Source organism: Haliotis asinina, chromosome 11 (assembly GCF_037392515.1).
Source record: "Haliotis asinina isolate JCU_RB_2024 chromosome 11, JCU_Hal_asi_v2, whole genome shotgun sequence".
Classification (NCBI taxonomy): Eukaryota; Metazoa; Mollusca; class Gastropoda; order Lepetellida; family Haliotidae; genus Haliotis; species Haliotis asinina.
This window is the reverse complement of record NC_090290.1, coordinates 45673827-45695986: the sequence shown is the minus strand read 5'-3', so window position 1 is coordinate 45695986 and position 22160 is coordinate 45673827. Positions and strand designations below refer to the sequence as shown.

The following is a 22160-nucleotide window of genomic DNA, read 5'->3' as shown; positions in this document are numbered from 1 at the left end:
AAGACATGAACATTGCATGTTGTAGCAAGAGACGGAGAAGGTGACCCTGGAGAAGATTGAGGCCAGCTTGAGTGAGAGGGATGGAATCTGGCAACAAAAGATGGCTGACCAAGAAAAGGCTCACCAGGAGTTGCTGGAGGTCAAGGTCAGAGATTGCTAAATGTGTTGAGATATGATCAGTTGGGGTACTTGCACAAAGGGGGCATGGCCCATAAGGCTACTATAACAGCATTGTTTTGTGTGCATATTTAACATGTTAAGCCGCTCCTGAAATATGAAGAGTGATAATTGAAGTTGCTCAATTCAAATTAAGTCAGGATGTTGGACATTTACAAACTGCCACACTTTGAGACCAGAAGTAATTTCTTGAACCTACTCTTAAGGCCCTCATTGTCATTGTCATCATCTTCATTCAGCAAGACATCAGGACTGGTAACTTCAAAATATTACATGCCTAAAATGGATTTAACCAAACCAGACACCAAGATGTTGCTGATTTGCTCAGATTAGGTATAACATATTTTATTCTCAATGCGAAAAGAATTGGGGACAAGTTCTTTCAACTTATAATATCCTTCTCCAAAGTTATTTACAATAACTGATTACATTACAAGCACTTATTAGAAACAGAGACAGAGAAAGATTTCAAGATAACATGGGGAAGTGTAATGCAAAATGTGTATAGAGAGAAGACTACTGGAATCATTAAGATTTTTATGTGTATTGATGTACGTTTTTGAAATGTTTCATTTTGATGATTTCTCACTTACTCACATGCACCACACTGTTTGACTGACAAGTAAATTTAGATCATCTGTCAGAATTCTTGCCTGTCTCGGCAGCCAGAAGGGCCTTATTTCATACACCGTTATTGTCTAGCACCTGTGTATGTTTTCCAATACCCCATGTTTGGTCTGGCTAAGCTTATGTTCCCAGTAAAGTTTGTTGTCGGTGTTGCAGGAGAGGGAGAAGGAGTTGGCAGTGACACAGCTGCAGGAGAAGTTGCAGAGGAGGCTGGACGAGAAGGAGGAGGAGATGCGACTGGCGGTAGAGGAACGGGAGCTGCAAAAGATGGCCACTGTGTCGGAGATCGACACCCAGAAAGACCAGCTGCATCTCCAGATCGACAGACTCAACTCAGTAAGTGTTTGGCTGAGAAAGTCACCTGACTGATTGTTTGTTTGACTTGCCTTGGCCAATGTTTGACCCAGTTCAGAGTTTAACTGGACTAGGTGCATGTTATGATTACACAGTGTCATTTGGGTCAAATGTAACATATGTCATGTTCGGGATTACACATTCCTAGTAAAGTACAGGTTCCCATACTTTTGCTGGGTGCAATCTTAGATTTGAGACCAGTGAAGGTCCAATGGTTCCTGTAGTTTCTCCAAATGGTGGGTATCCTAGTTATGAAAGTGTTCCTTTGTGATGCTAAAGACCCAGCTTCAATTCCCCACATGGGTACAATCTTTGAAGCTGCTTCTAGTGTTCCCCACCATGACATTGCTGGAATCTTGGTAAAAGAGGGATATAACTATACTCACTCACACACTCACACACTCACTCACACACTCACTCACTCACTCATGATTTTGCTGGAATGTTGTAAAAGTGGCATAAACCTCAAATCACTCATTTGACAAGTATTAAACTATGAAGGAGGATGAAATCCTCCCATTTGTCCGAGCACTTGCATATGAAGTGGCAGTAACCAGATTACTCTGTGTAGGAGAAGATTGAGCTGGAGAACCAGGTGAGCAAGCTCCAGGAAGACATGGCAGCGGCAACAGCCAACTTCACCCAGCAGATGGAGGAAATGACAAACAAACATAACCAGGTAATCCAGATGCACACCTGTCATGTAGGCATACAATTTTACCTGACGAAGTCATAAAGTTTTATCATGTCTATCATATAAAATCACTATCAAGTATACAATCAAGGGCATACAATTTTACCTGGCAAAGTCACAAGATTTCATCATGCCTGTTATTTGAAGTCATGCACTGGTCATCCCCCCTCTCTCATAGATGGTCATCAGTCTCTGTCATATAAACACATTTCTTTGCCAAGACGCTAACAACTGTGTCTATCAACAGTAAGTCTTGTAATCAGTAAACTTTAAATACTGAATGATTATTCATAAGACCCTACATCAACTCGCAAGAGACGATCTATCCTCTTGTATCCCAAGAGAGATATTGGTAGACTAATCCTTTCGTCTCCTTTACAACCATGCTCACTCACTCACCCTGATTTACAAGCCAAATGGTTATGCACCAACACACCTCGCAGATCAGTCACTTGAACCATCTCACTCAGCTCACACAGTAAGGACTTGGACTGTCTCCATCATCCAGTGGAAATAGCTCTTTACCCAACAACAATGAAGTCCTGACCACATAATACTTCATTTAAAGATAGTGCTGGGTCTAGATTTTATAAGCAGTCTTAGCGATAAGATGGTCATAATTGCTATACATGAAGATTAAGTTACAACTATCTTAGCGCTAAGATAGCTTGATAAATCTAGGTCCTGGTTAATAGCCATCCCTCAAAACAAACAGAGCTCAACATTCTGTCATTCCATCCTGTATTTGTATTATTAGTGCATGAAATGTTTTTGAATAGTCATCATGCATGAGATAGTTACTAACTCAGCTTCGTCACCTATGTGGTTAATTGTATGGAACCATGAGCAATCATTTTGTGCATGTAATTATTGTGTATATTTTTGTGAATTTTGTATGTATTCATTTTGAGGCCATTCTTAATACAAAAAGAATCTCCTCCGGGATATTAAAGCCCTGCCCTGCCCTGCCCTGCCCTGCCCTGCCCTGCCCTGCCCTGCCCTGCCCTGCCCTGCCCTGCCCTGCCCTGCTTTAATGGGACCGGCTTGCCCAAAGTCATCAAAATGTGTGTGAGTTAAGTAGCTGTATTACACTCTCAGGCACATTGGTTTGCTCACTGTATAAAACTGGCATAAGACCCAGACCAGTTCAAGGAGCCACACCAGCATGTGCTTCTTTTTCAGAAGAAGTCCTCCTTGGGGTACATATATAGCATTAAAATGTCCATTTAAAAATGCCTACGACAGTTGTAACAATATTGAATAAATATTTTACAAAACAAAAAACTCGTTTTTGTCTTGTGAGACCACCCCTACAGGGCCCCCACTCGGGCCCCTTAACAGCCAAGAGCAGGTAACTCTCGCTGCGTACCTCATACCTCACTTTTCATGCTGTCGTCATTGAGGACAGTCGTCCATCAGCAAGCTCTCATACTTAGAGAACCTACGAATTGAAGAGAATGAGTGAGAAAGCTACGAAAACCGTATGTATGGTTCCTTTTTAACGCACGGGCGGTATTAGGAATGCATATTTCACTCTTTTTCATTCATGAAATGTTGTAACTTTTCGTGGCTACCGTGGTCTTCAGCCATGTGGCTGACAAGATGGCGGGCGGCACGTACCTGGTGGTTATTTCTTCTGCCTATTCTTTTAGGTGGTTTTAAATACAAACCGGATATTTGTATGGTTTTTTACCTTTCTTTTCCATGGGAAAAAAAAAAAAAAAAAATCCTTATATGCTATTGTATGTTTTCATAAATAGCTTTCTTATTATTTAACGGTTAAATATCGCCAGTGCGTATTATTGTTTCTGTTAAATACTCATGTGTTTGTTGGATTAACGGGCCTTGCTATTAATCATAGCACGGTTCGGTTTTTTCCAGTTCAAGGGGTGTGCTACTTGTAACGCAAGACTCCCCCCGAGGGATAAGCATATTCTGTGCCTGCGTTGCTTGGCGGAGGAAGCTCACGACGAGCAAGGATGCGCCGTATGTCAGGACTTTTCCCCCAGGGCTCAAAAATCCCGTCATGCAGACTTGATCTTTTATAGATCTTTGATCCAGGCGGGGGGGGATATTTGGGCTCAGGAGCCGCCTTCAAAAAAAGCTAAAAAAGATATTAAGAAGGCGTCTTCGGCTTCAGTCTCGGGGGGGGATACGGCAAAACCAGCGAAGGGTACTTCGGTTCCACCTCCAGCGGTGGCTTCTACCTCCGCAGCACCTCCCACTGAACCCTCGCAACCGTTAACATTTGATTTACTGTCGTCTTTGTTGCAGCAGCAAATGGCGTCGGTGCATACCCTGATTTCGGATGCGATGTCCGGTCTCCGTCAGGAGATCGGCGTTCGTCCGGAGTCGGGTGTATATCCGGCTTCGGCTTCCGTGGGACTCCCCAGCCACGCCTCTGGCGCCGGTGTGGGGACTTCCATTAGGGGTGCGCAGGAACCGACTTTAGAGTCGGTTGCCAGCCACTCCGAGGTTGCCAGTGTTGGTCATGGGACCATGCCTATGTTGGGAGCGTTGCCGGCGATCCGCCACCCAGACTCAGTCTCGGGCGTCGGGTCTATGGCGTCGGGCCGCTCGGCTCTGCTCGGGCCTTTCTCTCTTTCGGATGTTCCCTCGACCGATCCCCCGGAGCTATCCTTAGATGACAGATCTGAGGTGTCACTCATGGGGGATCGCGCCGAGGAGATAATGGAGGAGGGGGAGGACCGGGGTGGGCCGAGTGAGTTTTCGTTTTCGCTCGGCGCCTCGCTGAGGCAGGTACGGGAGCGTATTGCTTCTGTCCTGCCGCAGGTCGTGGTTGCTTCGGCGACACCTGACCCCGAGGAATTCCGACTGCCGGGTGAGGCTTTTGCCCCAGCCAAGGTGGTGGATTCTCGGTTGCGCATCCTCCCTTCTATATTGTCAGAAGTGATTAACCCTCTTTTAACGGGAGCGCGGTCACGCTTCGATTTGCCGGAGCTAGACCGGCGTTACCTTATGGGTGATCTTGACTTGTATAACCCTCCAGTGGTCGACGACTGTATCTATGCGTCGGTCGCCCTGGGGGGTTCCTCTGGCAGCTCCTTAGCTTCGGCTAAGCAAGGACGCCGCCTGCCTCCGTTCACCTCTAACGTTACTGCCCTCAAATCGGCTTATAGGTCGTTTGAGGAGCAGTACCGAAATGCAGCTCAGTGCCTGAAAGTCACAATACACGCCGCATATACTTCGGTATTGCAGCGTCGGCTTGTTGACGGCGGCGGTGTTGAGGAGGAGTGTGTTTCCCCTACGCTCGCTCAACAGCTTACGGAGGTGCAGTCACATCTGGCGCGGGACTCGATCAGGTCCTCGGCGTGTCAGATGATGTCTGCAGTTATGGGCCTCCGTAGACTGTGGCTGTCCGTGGCACGGTATTCGCCGGCCACTCAGCAAGCGCTACTTTCACTGCCATTCCGGATGGGATCTACTCTCTTCCCGGGAGCGGCATCAGTAGTCCGGGAGGCCGCGGAGGCTGTGTCTACATTCAAGGAGTCTAAACCCTTGTTAGAACAGCCTCACACTTCTCGTGCGCGTCCCCCGGTGCTTTCCTCCGCTTATCCTTCGGCTCCGGCCAAGGACTCTGCTAAGTGGGCACAGCCCTTGCAGGCGCGGAAGGGTAAGGGTAAGGGTAGGGGCAAGGGCAAGGCTGCGGCGCCCCAGCATCCTTTTCCGAGGAAAGGGAAGTCGGCCCCGGCTTCCCAGTAAGTCATCCTCCGGAGCCCTTGCAAGTGAACCCGAATCAAGCAGTCGGAGCACTGCCGACGTCGGGCATTCATTGTCTTCTGCCAAACCTTCCTGTGGGTGGCCGCCTTTCCCACTTCCTGTCGGATTGGGAAAAGGTAACCTCCAACCCCTGGGTCCTATCCACACTCAGGGACGGCCACTTACCACTATGGAAGAGAGACCCGCCTCCCTTTTCCGGAATTCGGCGCACTCCTGTGCCGGTAGTTCCGGAGAAAGCCGAGGTTCTCCGCGCCGAGGTTCAGTCTTTACTGGACAAGGCGGCCATCGAGGTGGTTCCAGGGGGCCAGGAACAAGAGGGATTTTACTCCACTTATTTCCTGGTCACCAAAAAGGACGGAGGGTTCAGACCGATTCTCAATCTCAAACGGCTGAACACTATGCTGCAGGTACCGTCATTCAAGATGGAGACACTACGGTCAGTGATCTCATCTGTAGAAAGAGGCGACTGGCTTACGTCCATCGACCTCAAGGATGCGTACCTGCATGTTCCGATGCATCCCGAGTTCAGGAAGTACCTGCGGTTCTCCTTCGACGGGGTATGCTATCAGTTTCGGGTGCTTCCCTTCGGCATCGCTACGGCTCCGAGGGTATTCACCAAGCTTATGTTAATCCCAGCGCAAGTGGCCAGGTCACAGGGCAGGTGTTGTCACCCGTACCTGGACGATTGGCTTATACGAGCACTTGCCGCTCACTTGAGTCGAGACGCAACATTCGCCATAATGTGTATTCTCACCAGGTTGGGCTGGATTATCAATCTCAAGAAGTCAGACCTAGTTCCTACACAGGATCTGATCTTCTTAGGCGCTCGGTTCGACACAGCGAGAGGCGTAGTCTCCCTCTCGCCGGATCGGATCTCCAAAGTTCAGAGAGTTGTTATGCAATTCCTCGAGTCCCCCTCGGCTTCGGCTCGGGTTTGGCTCCAGTTGCTAGGCAACATGGCAGCGACGGTGGACGTTGTTTGGAGGGCGCGGTTGAGGATGCGACCTATTCAGTACGCCTTGGCGCGAATGTGGTCCCACGGCAGGAGTTACGAGATGATTCTCCTCACTCCGGAGTGGCTCCTTCCTCATTTACGGTGGTGGACAGTGGTAGGGAATCTATCCAGGGGGTTACACCTGGACGCTCCCTCACCAACCCTTTCAATTCAGACGGACGCTTCCCTCACAGGGTGGGGTGGCGTGCTGGGCGCCCATTCAGTTTCGGGCCTATGGTTACGGCACGAAACGCGCCTGCACATCAATGTGCTCGAATTGAGAGCTGTCCGGCTAGTGTTCCAACACTTTCGGGAGACGGTTCGAGGCTGTGTGGTACGTCTAGAGATGGACAACCAGACGGCAATGACCTATATCCTGAAACAGGGCGGTACGGTTTCTCCGTCCCTCCTAGAGGAGGCGTGGCACTTTCTACAGTGGTGCGACCGGTTCAATGTTCGGGTGTGTCCCGTGTATCTCCCCGGGGTGGACAATGTTCGAGCAGACGCGCTCTCTCGACGTGTCCTAGCTCCTCACGAGTGGATGTTGCATCGGGAGATATTCGGGATTATCTCCCGGTTGTTCGGATCGTTCCAGGTGGATCTGTTTGCCTCTGGGGGGACGAACCAGATTCCGGTGTTTTGTTCTCGGATACCGGATCCGAGAGCCATCGCTCAGGACGCTTTCCAGCTCGATTGGACGGACAGGGTATTGTGGGCGTTCCCACCTCTGCCGCTGATTCCCAGGGTCCTCTCGCAGCTTGCCACCCAACCAGCTCGACTGTTAGTGCTTCTTGCTCCTCTTTGGTCGTCTCAAAGCTGGTTTCCGGTAATGATGAGGTTTCTGGCATTGCCTCCTGTCCTTTTACCCTTTCGACCGGACTTACTATCCCAGAACGGAGCGCCGCACCCGAATCCCAGGATTCAGTGGGTGGCCTGGCCACTGTCAGGAATCGCCTCCAAGCGAGCGGAATTTCTGCACCAGTTGCAGACACAATTCTGGCTTCGCGGAGGGATTCGACAAACGTTCAATATGAGGATAGATGGGCCTGTTATGCGCGCTGGTGTGTCAACAGGGGGATTCTTGATCCCTTTTCTTCAACTCTAGTTGAAGTACTGGAATTTTTGCAGTCCCGGTTAGAGTCAGGCCTAGCCGCCTCTACTATTCGGGGCTATTCCACGGCCATTTCGGCATTCCATATTCCTGTTGACGGTGCTCTCTTGGGGCAGCACCCTCTTGTTCAGCGTTTTTTAGCGGGTGTGGATAGGATCCGTCCGACTGTCCGGCGGATTAGTCCCCCGTGGGACTTGTCAGTCGTTCTTGACTGGTTGTCCGGTCCTCTTTTTCACGAGCTATCGTCTCTTTCTCTCCAGCTGTTAACGTGGAGGGCTGCCTTTCTTGTGGCGGTAACGTCTGGCAGGCGGGTAGGTGACATTCATGCAATGTCAGCGGATCCTGCTTTGACCGTCTTTCACAAAGACAGGGTCAGTATTAGACTGCCGGATTCTTACCGTCCTAAGATCGCAGGCGCTTTTCATGTTACAGCGCCTATCGAGCTCCCTAAGCTCATGCAGCCTCCCTCGCCCGGTACCTCTCTTCGACGTGCTCACGTCTTAGATGTCCGTAAGACCCTTAGGGCTTATATCAAACGAACTGCTGATATCCGAAAAGATAACCAGTTGTTTTGTTGTTATGGCGGGGGAAGAGCTGGTCTGCCGGCGAACAAGCAAACCATATCTAGGTGGCTTGTCTCTGCCATTTGTATGGCATATACTCATAAAGGGTTACCTATCCCTAATGGGTTAAAGGCTCATTCTGTTAGGGCAGTGGCTACGTCACAGGCTTATGCCGCGGCTCTGCCCATTGAGGAGATCTGCTCTGCGGCTATTTGGAGCCGACCGAGCACGTTTATCCGTCACTACCAACTGGACAAACATTCACGGGAACGTGCTCGGTTTGGCCATACAGTTCTCACCAGTGGGCAGAGTCGTGATTCCCCTAGCTGAATGAGCGTCGGAGATCTCGACTTTGTTTATCATGAGGTGGTGGGGTTTTCACGAAACATTTCTTGTTATATTGGTGACGGATATCCCCTGGTGGTGGTGTTTTTATATATATATATAAAAAAAAAAAAAAAAACACACAAAGAGAAACTACCTATAGACGGTTTTTTCACTATTAGCGTCGACATACGCTCATATTTACTCTTGCACTGTTATTCCCGGCACTACTTCGCTGGTTTGGGGGAATATTTACAGTGAATGGCATGAGGTGTGGTCATATGTCAATCACCTTTGCTGGGTTATTATCGATTGGCTCTTTCGGCCTTATGTTGCCCCGCCCCCGCCTGATTGACATCAGCGGCTTGGTGATTGGGTAAGTGTATTTCTCTATCTCTCGCAGCTTCGGCAGTGTATGAGAGTGTGTGTAGGGTACACATCAGCAGACAGAATGCCGCTCCCGACTCACGTTCGTTGGGAGTCTGTCTTATGCTATATATGTACCCCAAGGAGGACTTCTTCTGAAAAAGAATTATACAAACCTGTAGAGGTTATGAATTCTTTGAAGAATGTCCTCCTTGGGGTACGGCCACCCGCCTCCCCACATTCTGTCTGACAATCTCAGCATGAAAAGTGAGGTATGAGGTACGCAGCGAGAGTTACCTGCTCTTGGCTGTTAAGGGGCCCGAGTGGGGGCCCTGTAGGGGTGGTCTCACAAGACAAAAACGAGTTTTTTGTTTTGTAAAATATTTATTCAATATTGTTACAACTGTCGTAGGCATTTTTAAATGGACATTTTAATGCTATATATGTACCCCAAGGAGGACATTCTTCAAAGAATTCATAACCTCTACAGGTTTGTATAAATTTAAATGCAGTAATCTTGAACGCATCATTAAACCCCATTTCACCTCATCTCACCTACCCATTTCTGTCCTTCAGGCCCTGGCAGGCTCGAACACAGAACTGGAGTCATACTACCAGGCCCAGCTACAGACCGTGAAGGATCATCAGGAACAGCTGCTCCAGGACAAGAAGACAGAACTGGAGTCCCTGGAGCAGGACCTAAAGGAGGTCAAGGCCGCCATGGAGGAAAAGGAGTGTGAGCTGGAGGGAAGGTCCAGTGACTATGAGAAACAGATAGCCAAACTGCAGACTGACCTTGTTGAAAAGGAGGAAGAGAATGTGAAAGTTAAGAAGGAACTTGAAAATGTTCGACTTGAGTTTGATGATGTTAAAACATCACTGACGCAACAGATATCCAATTTGCAGTCCATGATTGATGGTTTGGAGTTGACTAAGAAGGAGCTTGAAGAGAGTAGTGTGAAGTTGAAGGATGAGTTTGATTCTTTTAGGACTGAAAGTGAGAATCGCGTACAGGAGTTGACATCACAGAGAGAGCAACTTGAAGTTGAACACACTCGTTTGGTGGAGAAGTGTGAGCAGATGAGTTTAGATCAGGTTGACTTTTCAAAGTCTCTTGATGAGAAAACCTCTGTAGCTGAAGCGGAGAAAACAGATTTACTGAATCAGATTGAAAGTAAGAATCAGGAACTCGCAAGTTTGCACCATCAAATTGATGCACTACAGAGTGAGAAAGGACAATTAGTTGAAGAGTTCAAACAAAAATTGGACGCATCTGAGTCTGAAAAGCAGCAAACGTCTGAAGCTGTCACAGCATCTCAGTCACAGTTGCAGATCTTTGAGAATCGGGTTCGAGAGTTGGAGGAGGAGGTTGTGAAGAAGGATGAGCAGTTGAAACAGCTGGAGGCTGACAAAGAGTTGATCCTTATGGAACGAAGTGACATCGAGGCTAGAAGCTCAGAGAAGGATGTGTACATTGGGCAGCTTAAGGAGACAGTGAAGACGCTGGAGGAGTGTCAAGCTGATATTGAGAAGGAGAAAGCAAACATGGAAGATAAACTTACATCACTAGAATCAGTTTTGGAAGAACTGGGTAGAGCAAAAAAAGAGTTGACAGAAAAGTTGGAGGAGAGTAAACAGACCTTTAGCCAACAGGCTTCTGAAGAGAAGGAGGTCTTGGAAGGAAGGATAGCTGCACTTGAAAAGGATCTCAGTGAATATGTTCAAAAGTTAGTAGACTCTGAAAAGACATTAAGTTCAAAGAATGATGAAATTCTAGCACTGAGAACAGTGATTGATGACAACACAAGCTTTGTCAAATCTTTGGAAGACAAGCAAGGAGAAACAGAAAAAATTCTTCTCAAGAAGGATGAAGACATTAAGGCCATGGAAGTAAAGCTTGCTCAGAATATGGAGAAGTTCAATCAGCTGAGAGCTGAGGCAAAGGGGAAGATCAAAGAGCTGAAGGAGTCTGCAGAACAGACGAAACAAAAACATCAGGAGGAGAATGCCCAGAAGCAGAAGGAATGGGAGGAGAGAGAGAACATGATGAACATTGACAAGACAAACATGGAGAAGCAGTACACTAACCAGATCCAGTCCTTAGAGCAAAGGCTGGCTGCAGAGAAGGAAAACATGCTGAAGTTGGAGGATGGCTTCCGGAATCAATTTGAGGAGAAACAGGCCAAGTTCAAAGAAACCATGAGCAAGATCAAGGAAAGGTTTGAGGAGAAGCTGAGGGAGAAGGATGCAGAAGTTGAGACCAAGATCCAGGAGCTCACTCAGCAGAAGGAACTTGGGATGGAAGACATCACCAAGAGTCTTGAGGACATGCGAGAGCAACAGCTAAGGGACCAAGCAGAACGCCACCAAGCTGCCATTCAGGAAGTAGTCGAAGAGTGGAAATGTAAACTTCAGAATGTTCAGGATGAATTTGATGCAAAGTTTCAGAGGAGCTCAGAGGAGAATGAACAAAAGAAAAAAGAAATTGAATCCGTACATTCCTCCAAACTGACAGAAATGTCACAGTCATTTGAAGCACAGATAAAGTCTCTTCAGGAAGAAATTGAGAGTTTGAGAACAGATCTTGCTGATCTTAAGTCAGACAGAGATGAAAAGGTGCAGGAGTTGTTGGAACTAAGACAGCAGTTGAATGAGAAAGAAACTAAGATCAGCGACCTTATGTTGGCTCTGGATACAGAGAAACAATCAGGCCAGAGTGCGTGTGAATCAACTGTGAGTGAGTATGAAGGGAAAATTAGTAAAATGGAATCTGTGATTAGTGAACTCAATGAAAAACTATCTGAGGTTCAGGAAAAACATACACAAGAACTTCAAGAGAAGGATGTTCAGCTCCAGGATCATCAAGGACAGGTAACTCTTCTCCAGACAGAGAACTCTTCAATGGAGGAGATGCTTAAAGCACTCAATGAAACAGCTCAGAGTAAAAATGACCAAATACAGTCTTTGAGTGAAGAATGTGAATCTTTGAAATCTGGACAGAGTCACTTTCAGGAAGTTACACTACAGTTGTCAGAACTGGAGAATAATTTTAAGAACTTGCAGCAAGAAAAGGCTGCTCAGGAGGCGGCAGCCGAACTCTTGAAGGAGGAACATTCAAGGATCGTGCAAGATTATGAAACTCGGATTTCTGAAATGGTTGCAAATGATGGTGAACTACAAATGAGATTAAAAGAACTTACTGGCAAAGTGTCCAGTACAGAGGAGAGATTACAGGAATGTATTCAGAGTTATGAGAGTCAGCTCGAGGAATATCGTGGAAAGTTAGAGCGACAAGAAGTTGCAGTCAAAGAAGAGGTAACTCTTCTGAAGCAGCAGTTGCTCGATGTGCAGAACAATGCACAGTTGACTTCCGCAGAGTTGCAGACATCGCTGCAGCAAAAAGTGCAGGAAAATGAACAGAAATTTGTTGACCAGGCAGCTAAACATCGAGAAGACATGGAAACAGCCGAGACATCATGGAAAGGGAAGATGAAGGAGATTAAACAGAAATATGTAACAAAACTAAAGGAGATTCAGGAACAAAATAAGGAGAAAGTTACCGACCTGGAGGACAGGTTGAAGAAGGAGGTAAAGAATAAAGAGGAAGTATCCACTGAGTTGTCTCATGCAAACACACGTCTGCTGCAACTTGAGGAAGCTGGAGGGACTTCTAAAGACACCATTATTGATCTTGAGCGAAAACTGGATGAGATGTCAAAGACAGCAAATGATAAGGAAATCGAGCTTGAAAAAGTGAGACAGAGTTTATTGTCATTGGAGAACCGAGTTCAGGAAGTGTCGTCTGAGAAGGATCATTTGAGTCAAGAAATCTTGCAGGTTACTTCATCTCTGCAGGTAAAAGATGAAGAGATTATGAAACAGAAGAGAGACATGGAAGAGAAAGATAGCCTTGTGAAGGAAATTGAACAGAGTCAACAGTCTTCCTGTGATGAACTGAGTCAAAAGGTTCTTGAAAAACAGAAAACTATTTCGGAGAAAGAATCAGTGATACAAACACTTGAAGATTCTCTTAAGCAGGGTGAGGTGAGAGTTGCCGACCTTGAGACAGAGATTCAACAACTAAAACAAAGCGTTTCAGATTTCCAACAGAAATGTACAGAACTGACTTCCACTTTAGAGACTTTACGACAGAGTGAACAAGCTGCTGTAGAGGCTGAAGCGAAGTTGAATGAAAGTTTAGTGGAGAGAGAACGATTGAAAGAAGAGAGTGCAAAACAGCTGAAGGAATTGGCTGTCAAACACAGTGAAGAAATCAAAGAGTTTAGCTTGAAACAAGATACAGAAAATAATTCCAAAGTGTCAGAATACAAGAAAAAAGCAGAAACGTACCTGGCTCAGATGAAAAAGCAGATGATTGAGGAGAAGGAAGAGGTAACAGCAAGAGCTAAGGAAAAAATATCTTCTTTACAAACTGTTATTGAAAATTTGAAAATAAGTCTTGATGAAGAGAAGTCTGAGAAACAAAATGCCTCAAAAGAGTTTTTGAAGCAAACAGAACAGCTAGAATCCTCCCATCTCAAAGTAGTGCAAGAAAAAGATCGGGAAATAGAAGAAACTGTCCAAAAACTTGAAATGTCAGATAAAATGAAAAGTGAGTTGATGACAAATATTGAACAGTTAAACACTGAAAATAACACACTGAGTGACAAAATGTCTGCAACTTTGAAAGAAAAGGCTGAAATGAAAACTGAACTTGAAGGTCAAATCAAAAAGTTGGAATCACAGATTAAGAAACTGGAAAAGAAGTTACAGCTGTTAAAGAAGGAGAAAGAAGAAGAGATTGATTCAATGACAAAGTTACATTCACAAGAAGTTGAAAAGATGGAAAAGGATAAATCTGAAGAACTAAGGTCTATTGAGGAAGATCATGCTGTGAAGATCAAACAGCTAGTGAGAGAGTTCAACACCAAGTTAGCTGAAAAAGAGAATTTGTTTGAAGAATCACTCAACGAAGCTGTCAGTAAGTTTGTACATGTTTTTTGTTTCAGTTTATGCTTTAGAAGTGTTTTCACATGTTTAACAACTGTCAAAACGTGTGTCATGAGATATGAAATATTGTTCCAAGCTGCAATAGACTGACTGATTGACCTGTAAGTAACTGGCACTATGTTTAACTTACGCTTGTATCTGTCCTATAGCAGATCCGATCTAGATCTGAGGCCTGTCTGGGATCTTAGACCAATATTTAACCTAAGTTCCTTCCTTGGATCAGAATCCTGCCTTGTTTCTGAATACTACCTTATATGATCCCAAGGGAGTTGAGATTGATAATTGTACCACTTAAGACTGACATCCAATGATCAAAGGGAAAACGAAGTACCTTTGAGCAGGTGATCTGGATATTGGCGTTATATGAATATATATATGAATCAAAAATCAAAATACGTTCAGTCAAAGCCCTACCTCATATCTGGGTCCTTCCGTTGATCAGAATATGGATTACAGACATATCTTTGGTCTGTATCCTAACTTTTCTCTTATCTAATTTCAACAATGCTTGTCTCAGGAGGCCCCTAATGAGTGGCTTTGATGACACATGTCACCGTATCCCAGTTGTTCAGACTGGTGCTCATGCTGTTGATCACTGGATTGTCTGATTCAGACTCTATCATTTACAGACCACTGCAATATAGCTGGAATATTGCTGAAGGCAGCGTAAAACTGAACAAAACTCACTCATTCACTCATAGAACTTTACGTCTGTGTGAAGCCCACTTCTGGTGTTCCTTGCCTTGCTATTGCTGGGATATTGCTGAAAGCGGCATAATACTCACTCACTTATCTCAGTCCTGTCATGTAATACCCTGGATCTACAGCCTTTAATGGGTGGCATGGCAGACTAGTGGTTAAAGCGTTCGCTTGTCACACTGAAGGCCAGGGTTCAATTCCCCACATGGGCACAGTGTGTGAAGCCTGTTTCTAGTGTCCACAGCTGTGATATTGCTGTAATATTGCAAAAAGCAGCATAAAACCATAGTCACTCAATCAAAATACCCAATCCTACCATTGAACCAAGTCATTCTTGTTACCAAAGTCCTACCGTATTTACTAGTCAAAACAATGGGCAGCCAGAGATATATTAAAATCTTCATCCTTTATCGCGTTTAGGTGACCCTGAGCATTAGACAATTTGACTCAAACTAACTAGAACAACTATCTCAAGCTGACATGCAAAAGCAAATGTTTGTTTGAAGGCAAAGGCCAGTGAGATCTGTAAGTAGCATTGAGAGTGTGTTTCAGACAAGAGTCACCTTGGAGAGCAGCAGATCGTCCACGAGCATCATGAGCAGGTGGAGGAGCTGTACAAAGATCTTCATGAAGCTCAGGAAAGGAATGAGCAGTTGCAGCACGAGCATGAGGAGGCCTTGCAGGTACTGAGCTCTGTCAGGTTACCTCTGGTCAGGGTGTCACGACTGGTGCTACTACCGATGCTGCATCTAACTATCATACAGTGTCAGTTTTGCTGAAACTTGTAAGAGTGCAAATCTCAGGGGAAAAAGTGTGAGACCTTTTAGATATTTTCTTTGAGGGTCATTTAGAAGTTGTGGGATGAACAAGGAGGACAGTTCCATGGATATACAACTCTATACTGGACAAAATATGTTAGGGATATTGGTATTTTTAGGATTGGTATTTTATCATTGTGTCAATAAGTAGATGGATCATTATTTATAATTTCAAAATTTGAATATATCCCTGACTATTTTTGTCCGGTTTATAATGTGAGTGAGGTTCCTAGCTTGATAATGGTGTTAGTCAGCTACAACAAAACTTCACTTTTGTTGTATTACAAAAGTTGAACATCCACAGAACTGTCCTCATTGTTCAGATATTCTTTCAGAGTGCTTTGGCAAGGTTTGAATGCAGGGACATCACATTTTTACTTTCACCTTAAGCAAACACCAAATGGGAGTTCACTTTCTTTATGTATCATATATTACACCATATAGTTGAAGGTTTGTCTTTTGGTTTGTGATGTTCTTCAAACTGACCTAGACTCATTGATTATGCCAGTCCAGATATATGACACTTCACGTTTCAGTGAGGATGGTGGGGTAGCCTAGTGTTTATAGCATTCACTCATCAATCTGAAGACCCGGGTTCAATTCCCTAAATGGGTACAATGTGTGAAGCCCGTTTCTGGTGTCATATGCTGTGATATTGCTGGAATATTGCTGAATCGGCTTAGTACCCATTTCACACACACAGTCACATGTCATTGAAAACAAGTCATACAGGCAGGCATCCTTCAAGGTTTTATTATTATGCTTGGTGAACAGGACAGGCCATTCTTTGAAATGTTGAGTTAGATAAAGTACTTATTGAGGCTTTTAGTGAGTACTTTTAAAGGGATAAACAGTCCTATGTTTATCCCTTTCTCATTTCCTCTGATGTCCTTACAAATACTTTTGTTTTTCATGACATGAGGTCAGTTGTCAAGGTCACATTGCAAGAAATCCCAACGATACATTGTACGCCATCTCAAAGTGGCTTGTATTCCCTGGACTGGACCTGTGTGGAAGAGTTAGATGAAGATTGTCAGATGTCATGGTCACTATTGATTATTTAGAAACAGGCTATTTTGTCTTGGCCAAGAAACTTTGTGAAATAATAGGTGTCACCAGGCTATGAACCATCAATTTGTCTGTAGGAACGAGAAAGAGAGATGACAGAACAGTTGACAGCCCTGCAGTCAGAGTTATCCACCCTTAAGGAACAGCACCAGGTGGAGCTGTTGGAAATGGAAGAGAAGTTAAAAATGTCATACGAGAAGACTCTTCAAGATAGGGAAACATTCCATAAAGAGGAAGTCTCGGCTTTGACCCAAGAATGGAACCACGAAAGAAAGGTAGGGGAGGTGACTCTCATAAGACTCACAATTACACCACTAAAATCTTTTGTTCTTTTGCTGCTAGACCTCAGTACTAGAGGAAAGTGCTCTTTTGAAAATTAGGAAGCCAGAGCTGACCTGTCATGGCTCGCATTAGATTAACATGCGTTAACTGAATGTAGATTGTCAGATATGATGCACATCCTCTGCAGTGTTCCGTGAAACAGTTTCATGTTGTGTGTAAGTTGTCTTCTGGGTGGATCTAATTCATACGCAAATGTCCAGAGTAGACATGCTGTGATATGACAGGAACACTGTTCAATACAGCATTAAACCACTCTCAGTCACTAGTCTGTGCCATGTATAAGGTTTCTAAAAATCATTCTGAATGCAGAATGTGTTTATTACCTCACTGAAAGGACATATGAGAGTCTTAAAGCTTACAAGGCCATGCTGACATCCTATAGTGAGTGTGGCAAGTGTGCATGTCGGAGTAGAGGCATTGTGTTGGTGCTGTTGTAGACCTAGATTCTGTTGTAATGCATAGTTGGCAATATCATTGCAGAAAGGTAAGGTTGTAGTTCTACTGCCATGATAACATCGTCTTTATCAACCTGTCATTCATGGGGATTCCAATTCGGTTTAAGTAAACTAAGAGTCAGTGTCATTTGTTACACTGCTATACTGAGTCCAATTCCAGTAGAATCAAAACACAGCTTACCAAATTGCAAAAATTGACACTCTCATATGTATTTATTTGCCATAGAAGTTAGATCAAGTGGCATCTCATTATTGTTTCGCTGAAATCAGCATCATCATCCTTTGTCCGTCTGTATGAACATGATAGTGATTGCAAGCAAATCTCTCCCAAGCCTACCAACAGAGTCATATGTTATCCAGATATATCTATTATGGTTTGTTTGAATAATTTATCAAAATTGTTTGAAACGTGAAAGTGCAAATTTCAGCTTCATATTTATACCAACTCATACCCAATGCTTGTTAATGTATTGTTGTTCAAAGATCACAGATTGAGCTGAGAAACAGTGATTGGGCAGTGAATGATAGCCTATTACTGATCATGTCATGAAATGTTACTAAGTACAGTAGAATGATCTTAGAAGCATAAACATTATTTGCTCACTCATTAAAGTGGCTGATGCCATTATTTGATGCTTAAAACTCACAACCCAGCATCATCAGTCTTTTTTCTATATATTTCAATCAGTGTTTGCCCTGAAGCAGAAAGTCAGCATATTTGGTGCGCAAATTATCTCAAATATTTGATGCCACTCAAAGAAGTCAATACACAGTGAATACAGAAGCTTACATCATTGCTAATGCAATGCTTCTGAACCTAAGTTCAGACAGTGTATGCATGTAATTTGCTGTTGTTTAAAACTCCTTAGTTTGTTGTTTGCCAGTTAACTGCTCAGTGTATTAAATACCTGACCTTGGGTTTTTTTTGTTGTTATTAAAAAATCACAGTTGATGTCTTGATGAAAGTTCCATTCTGAAGTTGACTCCCAAAACCATGTTGATGACTCCCTCATTTTCATGTCAAAGGCAAACACTGTTTCAATCTTTAGAATGACACAATCAGTTTATGCATGACTGAACCCTTGATTCTCAGGCTACCAAGCAGAATGTCACATGGAATGTATTTGTTTGTAAGGGAGATAACTGTGGCAGTGTAGTAAGTCTCATACCCCGGAGAGTGTTTTGTGCTCAGATATTTGTTTTGTGCTCTGACATTTTGTTTGTTGTTGTCATATTACTAGCGTTGTGTTTGTTGCTTTTTAGTCAGACCATCAACACGCACCGTTCGATCCCATGGCACAACCACAGGTACTTTATTTTACAATTTATACATCAATTTATTTGACATCTCATCGCTTGATTCCATCATTGTATTCACAAATGTATGTTCATTTATTTCTGCCTGCTGAATGTGGTGACAGTATTTCTTATCCATAGTCTCTAATCTCTGATATGAGGCTATTTTTCATTGTTCTTATTACAAATTTTGCAAACCAGAAATCTGACGATGTAATGAAAGGTACATGTCTTTGTTTCCTAATTGTGAATGAGGGGCGGTGGAGTAGCCTAGTAGTTAAAGTGTTTGCTTGTCACACCAAAGACCCAGGTTTGATTCCCCACATGGGTACAATGTGTGGAGCCCACAAGTTTAAATATTAACACATAATTTCAGAAAACTGTTTATGAACAAAATGTGTGTGTAATTGTCTGAAGATTTTCCAAACCCCAAAATCGGTAAACTGGTAAAAATGTCTTTCATGTGTACAACCATTTAATATGACTCAACTTGCTATGATAGATATATTTCTATTTTATTATGATATGGGGTGTGATGGTAAAGAATGACAGTCTAACTTTTGTTTTTGCCTGTGATGTATTAGTTATGACTGTGACCATTCACAGAACTAGGAATGGATTTGTCGCCAGATGATTTCTAACAATTCAATGAGCTCTACTTTTTGTAAGTGATGCAAACTTACAGCATAGCAAGTATGGAGGCCCTTAGGTAGCCTAACGGTAAAATCTTCCACTTGTCACTTGGGTACAATTCCCAACATGGGTTAAGTGTATCAAGCCCTTTTCTGGTGGCATCTCCTTGATGTTGCTGGAATATTGCTAAATAAACCCCAGTAAAACCTCACTCACTACTAAGTTTGACATATTTGCTAGTGCCTAAAACAGGTAGAGGACATAACTCAAATTCGTGGATAACCTTAATTCGTGGATCGCGGTTATTTCCATGCTGTCTTGTAATTAAGTTTTGACTGGTGTCAAGAAGCAGTACTTTTGATATACATAGTGTGATGCCTCACTGATGAAAATGTTCCGAATCTCCACTGTACATGTAAGTATAGTAAACCTAATTGTCCAGCACTGAGGTAAATAGCCCAAGATCACTAATTCCACTAATTCCAGATTTTATTGTTAAGACTGTCATATAAAAAAGATACTGTTATCACCAACCTCTCCCATCTTGTCGTCTGAACGGGATCGGGTGGTCAGGCTCTCTGGCTTGGTTGACAGATGTCATCAGGCTCCCAATTGCGCAGATCGATGCTCATGTTGTTGATCACTGGATTGTCTGGTCCAGACTCGATTATTTACAGACCGCCACCATATAGCTGTAATATTGCTGAGTGCAGAGTAAACCTAACTCACTCTTGTTGTCTGCTAGGTGTCGATACTTACTGCAGTGGACTATCATGCATAGTGATATATTGTAACTGACTATATTAATTCCTGAAACAAGGTAACAACACACTTTGTGTACACACAAATGGGCAATGATTGCAGATGGCTTTGGTAAACAAACGTCTCTTTCGTGAGTGGAATATTAGGAATTTAAATTTGCTTAATCAATGAATAAAATAATCAGTGAGTACATGAAATGAAATCATGCATTTAAGATGTGAATTTCACCACACTTCCTATATATCCACAAATCAAGGTTACACAATTCTTTTTCAGAAGAAGTCCTCCTTGGGGTACATATATAGCATTAAAATGTCCATTTTAAAATGCCTACGACAGTTGTAACAATATTGAATAAATATTTTACAAAACAAAAAACTCGTTTTGTCTTGTGAGACCACCCCTACAGGGCCCCTACCTGGGCCCCTTGACAGCCAAGAGCAGGTAACTCCCGCCGCGAACCTCGCACCTCACTTTTCATACTGTCGTCATACGAGACAGACGTCCAGCACAAAGACTACAAGTACTGTCAAAGCTTACGGATAACTATGAGTGAGAAGACTTCTAACTCTGTATGTATGGTTCCTTTTTTATGCACGGGCGCTATTAGGAATTCATAGGTTAGACCTTTTCATTCATGAAATGTTGTAACTTTACGTGGTGTCCGCGTCTTTCAGCCATGTGGCTGGCAAGATGGTGGTCAGCATGTTCCGCATGGTTAATGTTTCCAGCCTTGTTAATTAGAAAAATTAGGCGTGGATTCTATTGCTATGGGGTGATAATGGATTTTTCCTTTGCTTGCAATTGGTATGTTTTAGTATAGTATCCTTTATGGCTTTTCTACTTAGGCGCATTGGGGCTATTCATACAGTTCAGTATAATAGCTGCTATTTTTTACAGATTAGATATCGCCTGTGCGTTTTATTTTTCTCTGTAAAAATTATGTGTGCTTAGTGGATTTACGGACCTTGCTACTACATAGCTTGGTTCTGTTTTTTCCAGTTTAAAGGATGCTCAAAATGCAGCGCCATGCTGCCCCCCCAAGATTCACACACGTCCTGCCTCAGGTGCCTCGCTGAAGACGCACATGACGACCAGGGGTGTGCTATTGGCCAGGGGTTTTCACCCAGGGCCATAAAGACTAGGCACGCAGACCTTATATTCTATCGGTCTCTGATTCAGGCGAGGGGTGACATTTGGGCCCAGGAGCCACCCTCAAAAAATGCTAAAGGGGAGAAAAAGAAGGGTTCTTCGGCGGTGGGAAATCTTCCAAATCAGCGAAGTGTACAGTCGCCCACCCAACACCCACCCCCCACCACGACCCCGCGGTGGCTTCCACTTCATCCAGTGCACCTCCGTCTCAACCATCACAACCCTTAACCCTTGATATGCTAACCAATCTTTTACAGCAGCAAATGGCTTCGGTCCACACGCTCATTTCGGACACGATGTCTGGTCTCCGTCAGGAGATCGGCGTCCGTCCGGATGGGGGTGTGGCTTCTAATATGGCGTCCCAAGGGATCCCCAGCCAAACCTCTGGTACTGGTGTGGGGACACCCTTAGTGAGTGAACCGGTGCCGTTAGCAACTTCGGTAGCCGGTCACTCGGGTACGACCTCTCTCGGTCTTTCTAGGGAAGCGGGGCCGGCTATGCGTCACACGGACTCGGTCTCGGTCGGGTCCATGGCGTCGAGCCGCTCGGCTCTTCTCGAGCCTCTCTCACTCTCCGATGTTCCCTCGACCGATCCTCCGGAGCTGTCTCTCGAGTCAGAGACGTCGTTGCTGGAGGATCGCGTCGAGGAGATCATGGAGGAAGGGGAGGGTCGGGAGGGGCCTAGCGAAGCTTCTTTTTCGCTCGGCGCCTCCCTGAGGCAGGTACGGGAGCGTATAGCTACTGTCCTGCCTCAGGTGGTTGTGGCGACGCCCGACCCCATGGAGTTTCGGCTCCCGGGGGAGGCATTCGCTCCGACGAAGGTGGCGGATACTCGGCTCCGCATCATCCCGTCAATTTTAGCCGATGTTATCAACCCCCTCCTGTCGGGATCCCGATCTCGCTTTGATTTACCGGAGCTTGATCGGAGATACCTGATGGGGGATCTCGGCATTTATAACCCCCCTGTGGTAGAC

The 22160-nt window shown here is 44.6% G+C and overlaps 1 protein-coding gene across 1 annotated transcript in view; it reads left to right on the top strand.

Annotated features, from left to right (window-relative positions):
* Positions 1-22160, top strand: part of LOC137256635 (golgin subfamily A member 4-like) — a 56008-nt gene that overhangs the window by 16060 nt on the left and 17788 nt on the right. The window contains exons 10-16 of the mRNA XM_067794538.1: positions 26-145; positions 961-1140; positions 1730-1837; positions 9528-13932; positions 15213-15343; positions 16624-16821; positions 18607-18651. Of these exons, the coding sequence (XP_067650639.1) occupies positions 26-145; positions 961-1140; positions 1730-1837; positions 9528-13932; positions 15213-15343; positions 16624-16821; positions 18607-18651 (5187 nt within the window). The remainder of the gene's footprint in view (positions 1-25; positions 146-960; positions 1141-1729; positions 1838-9527; positions 13933-15212; positions 15344-16623; positions 16822-18606; positions 18652-22160) is intronic.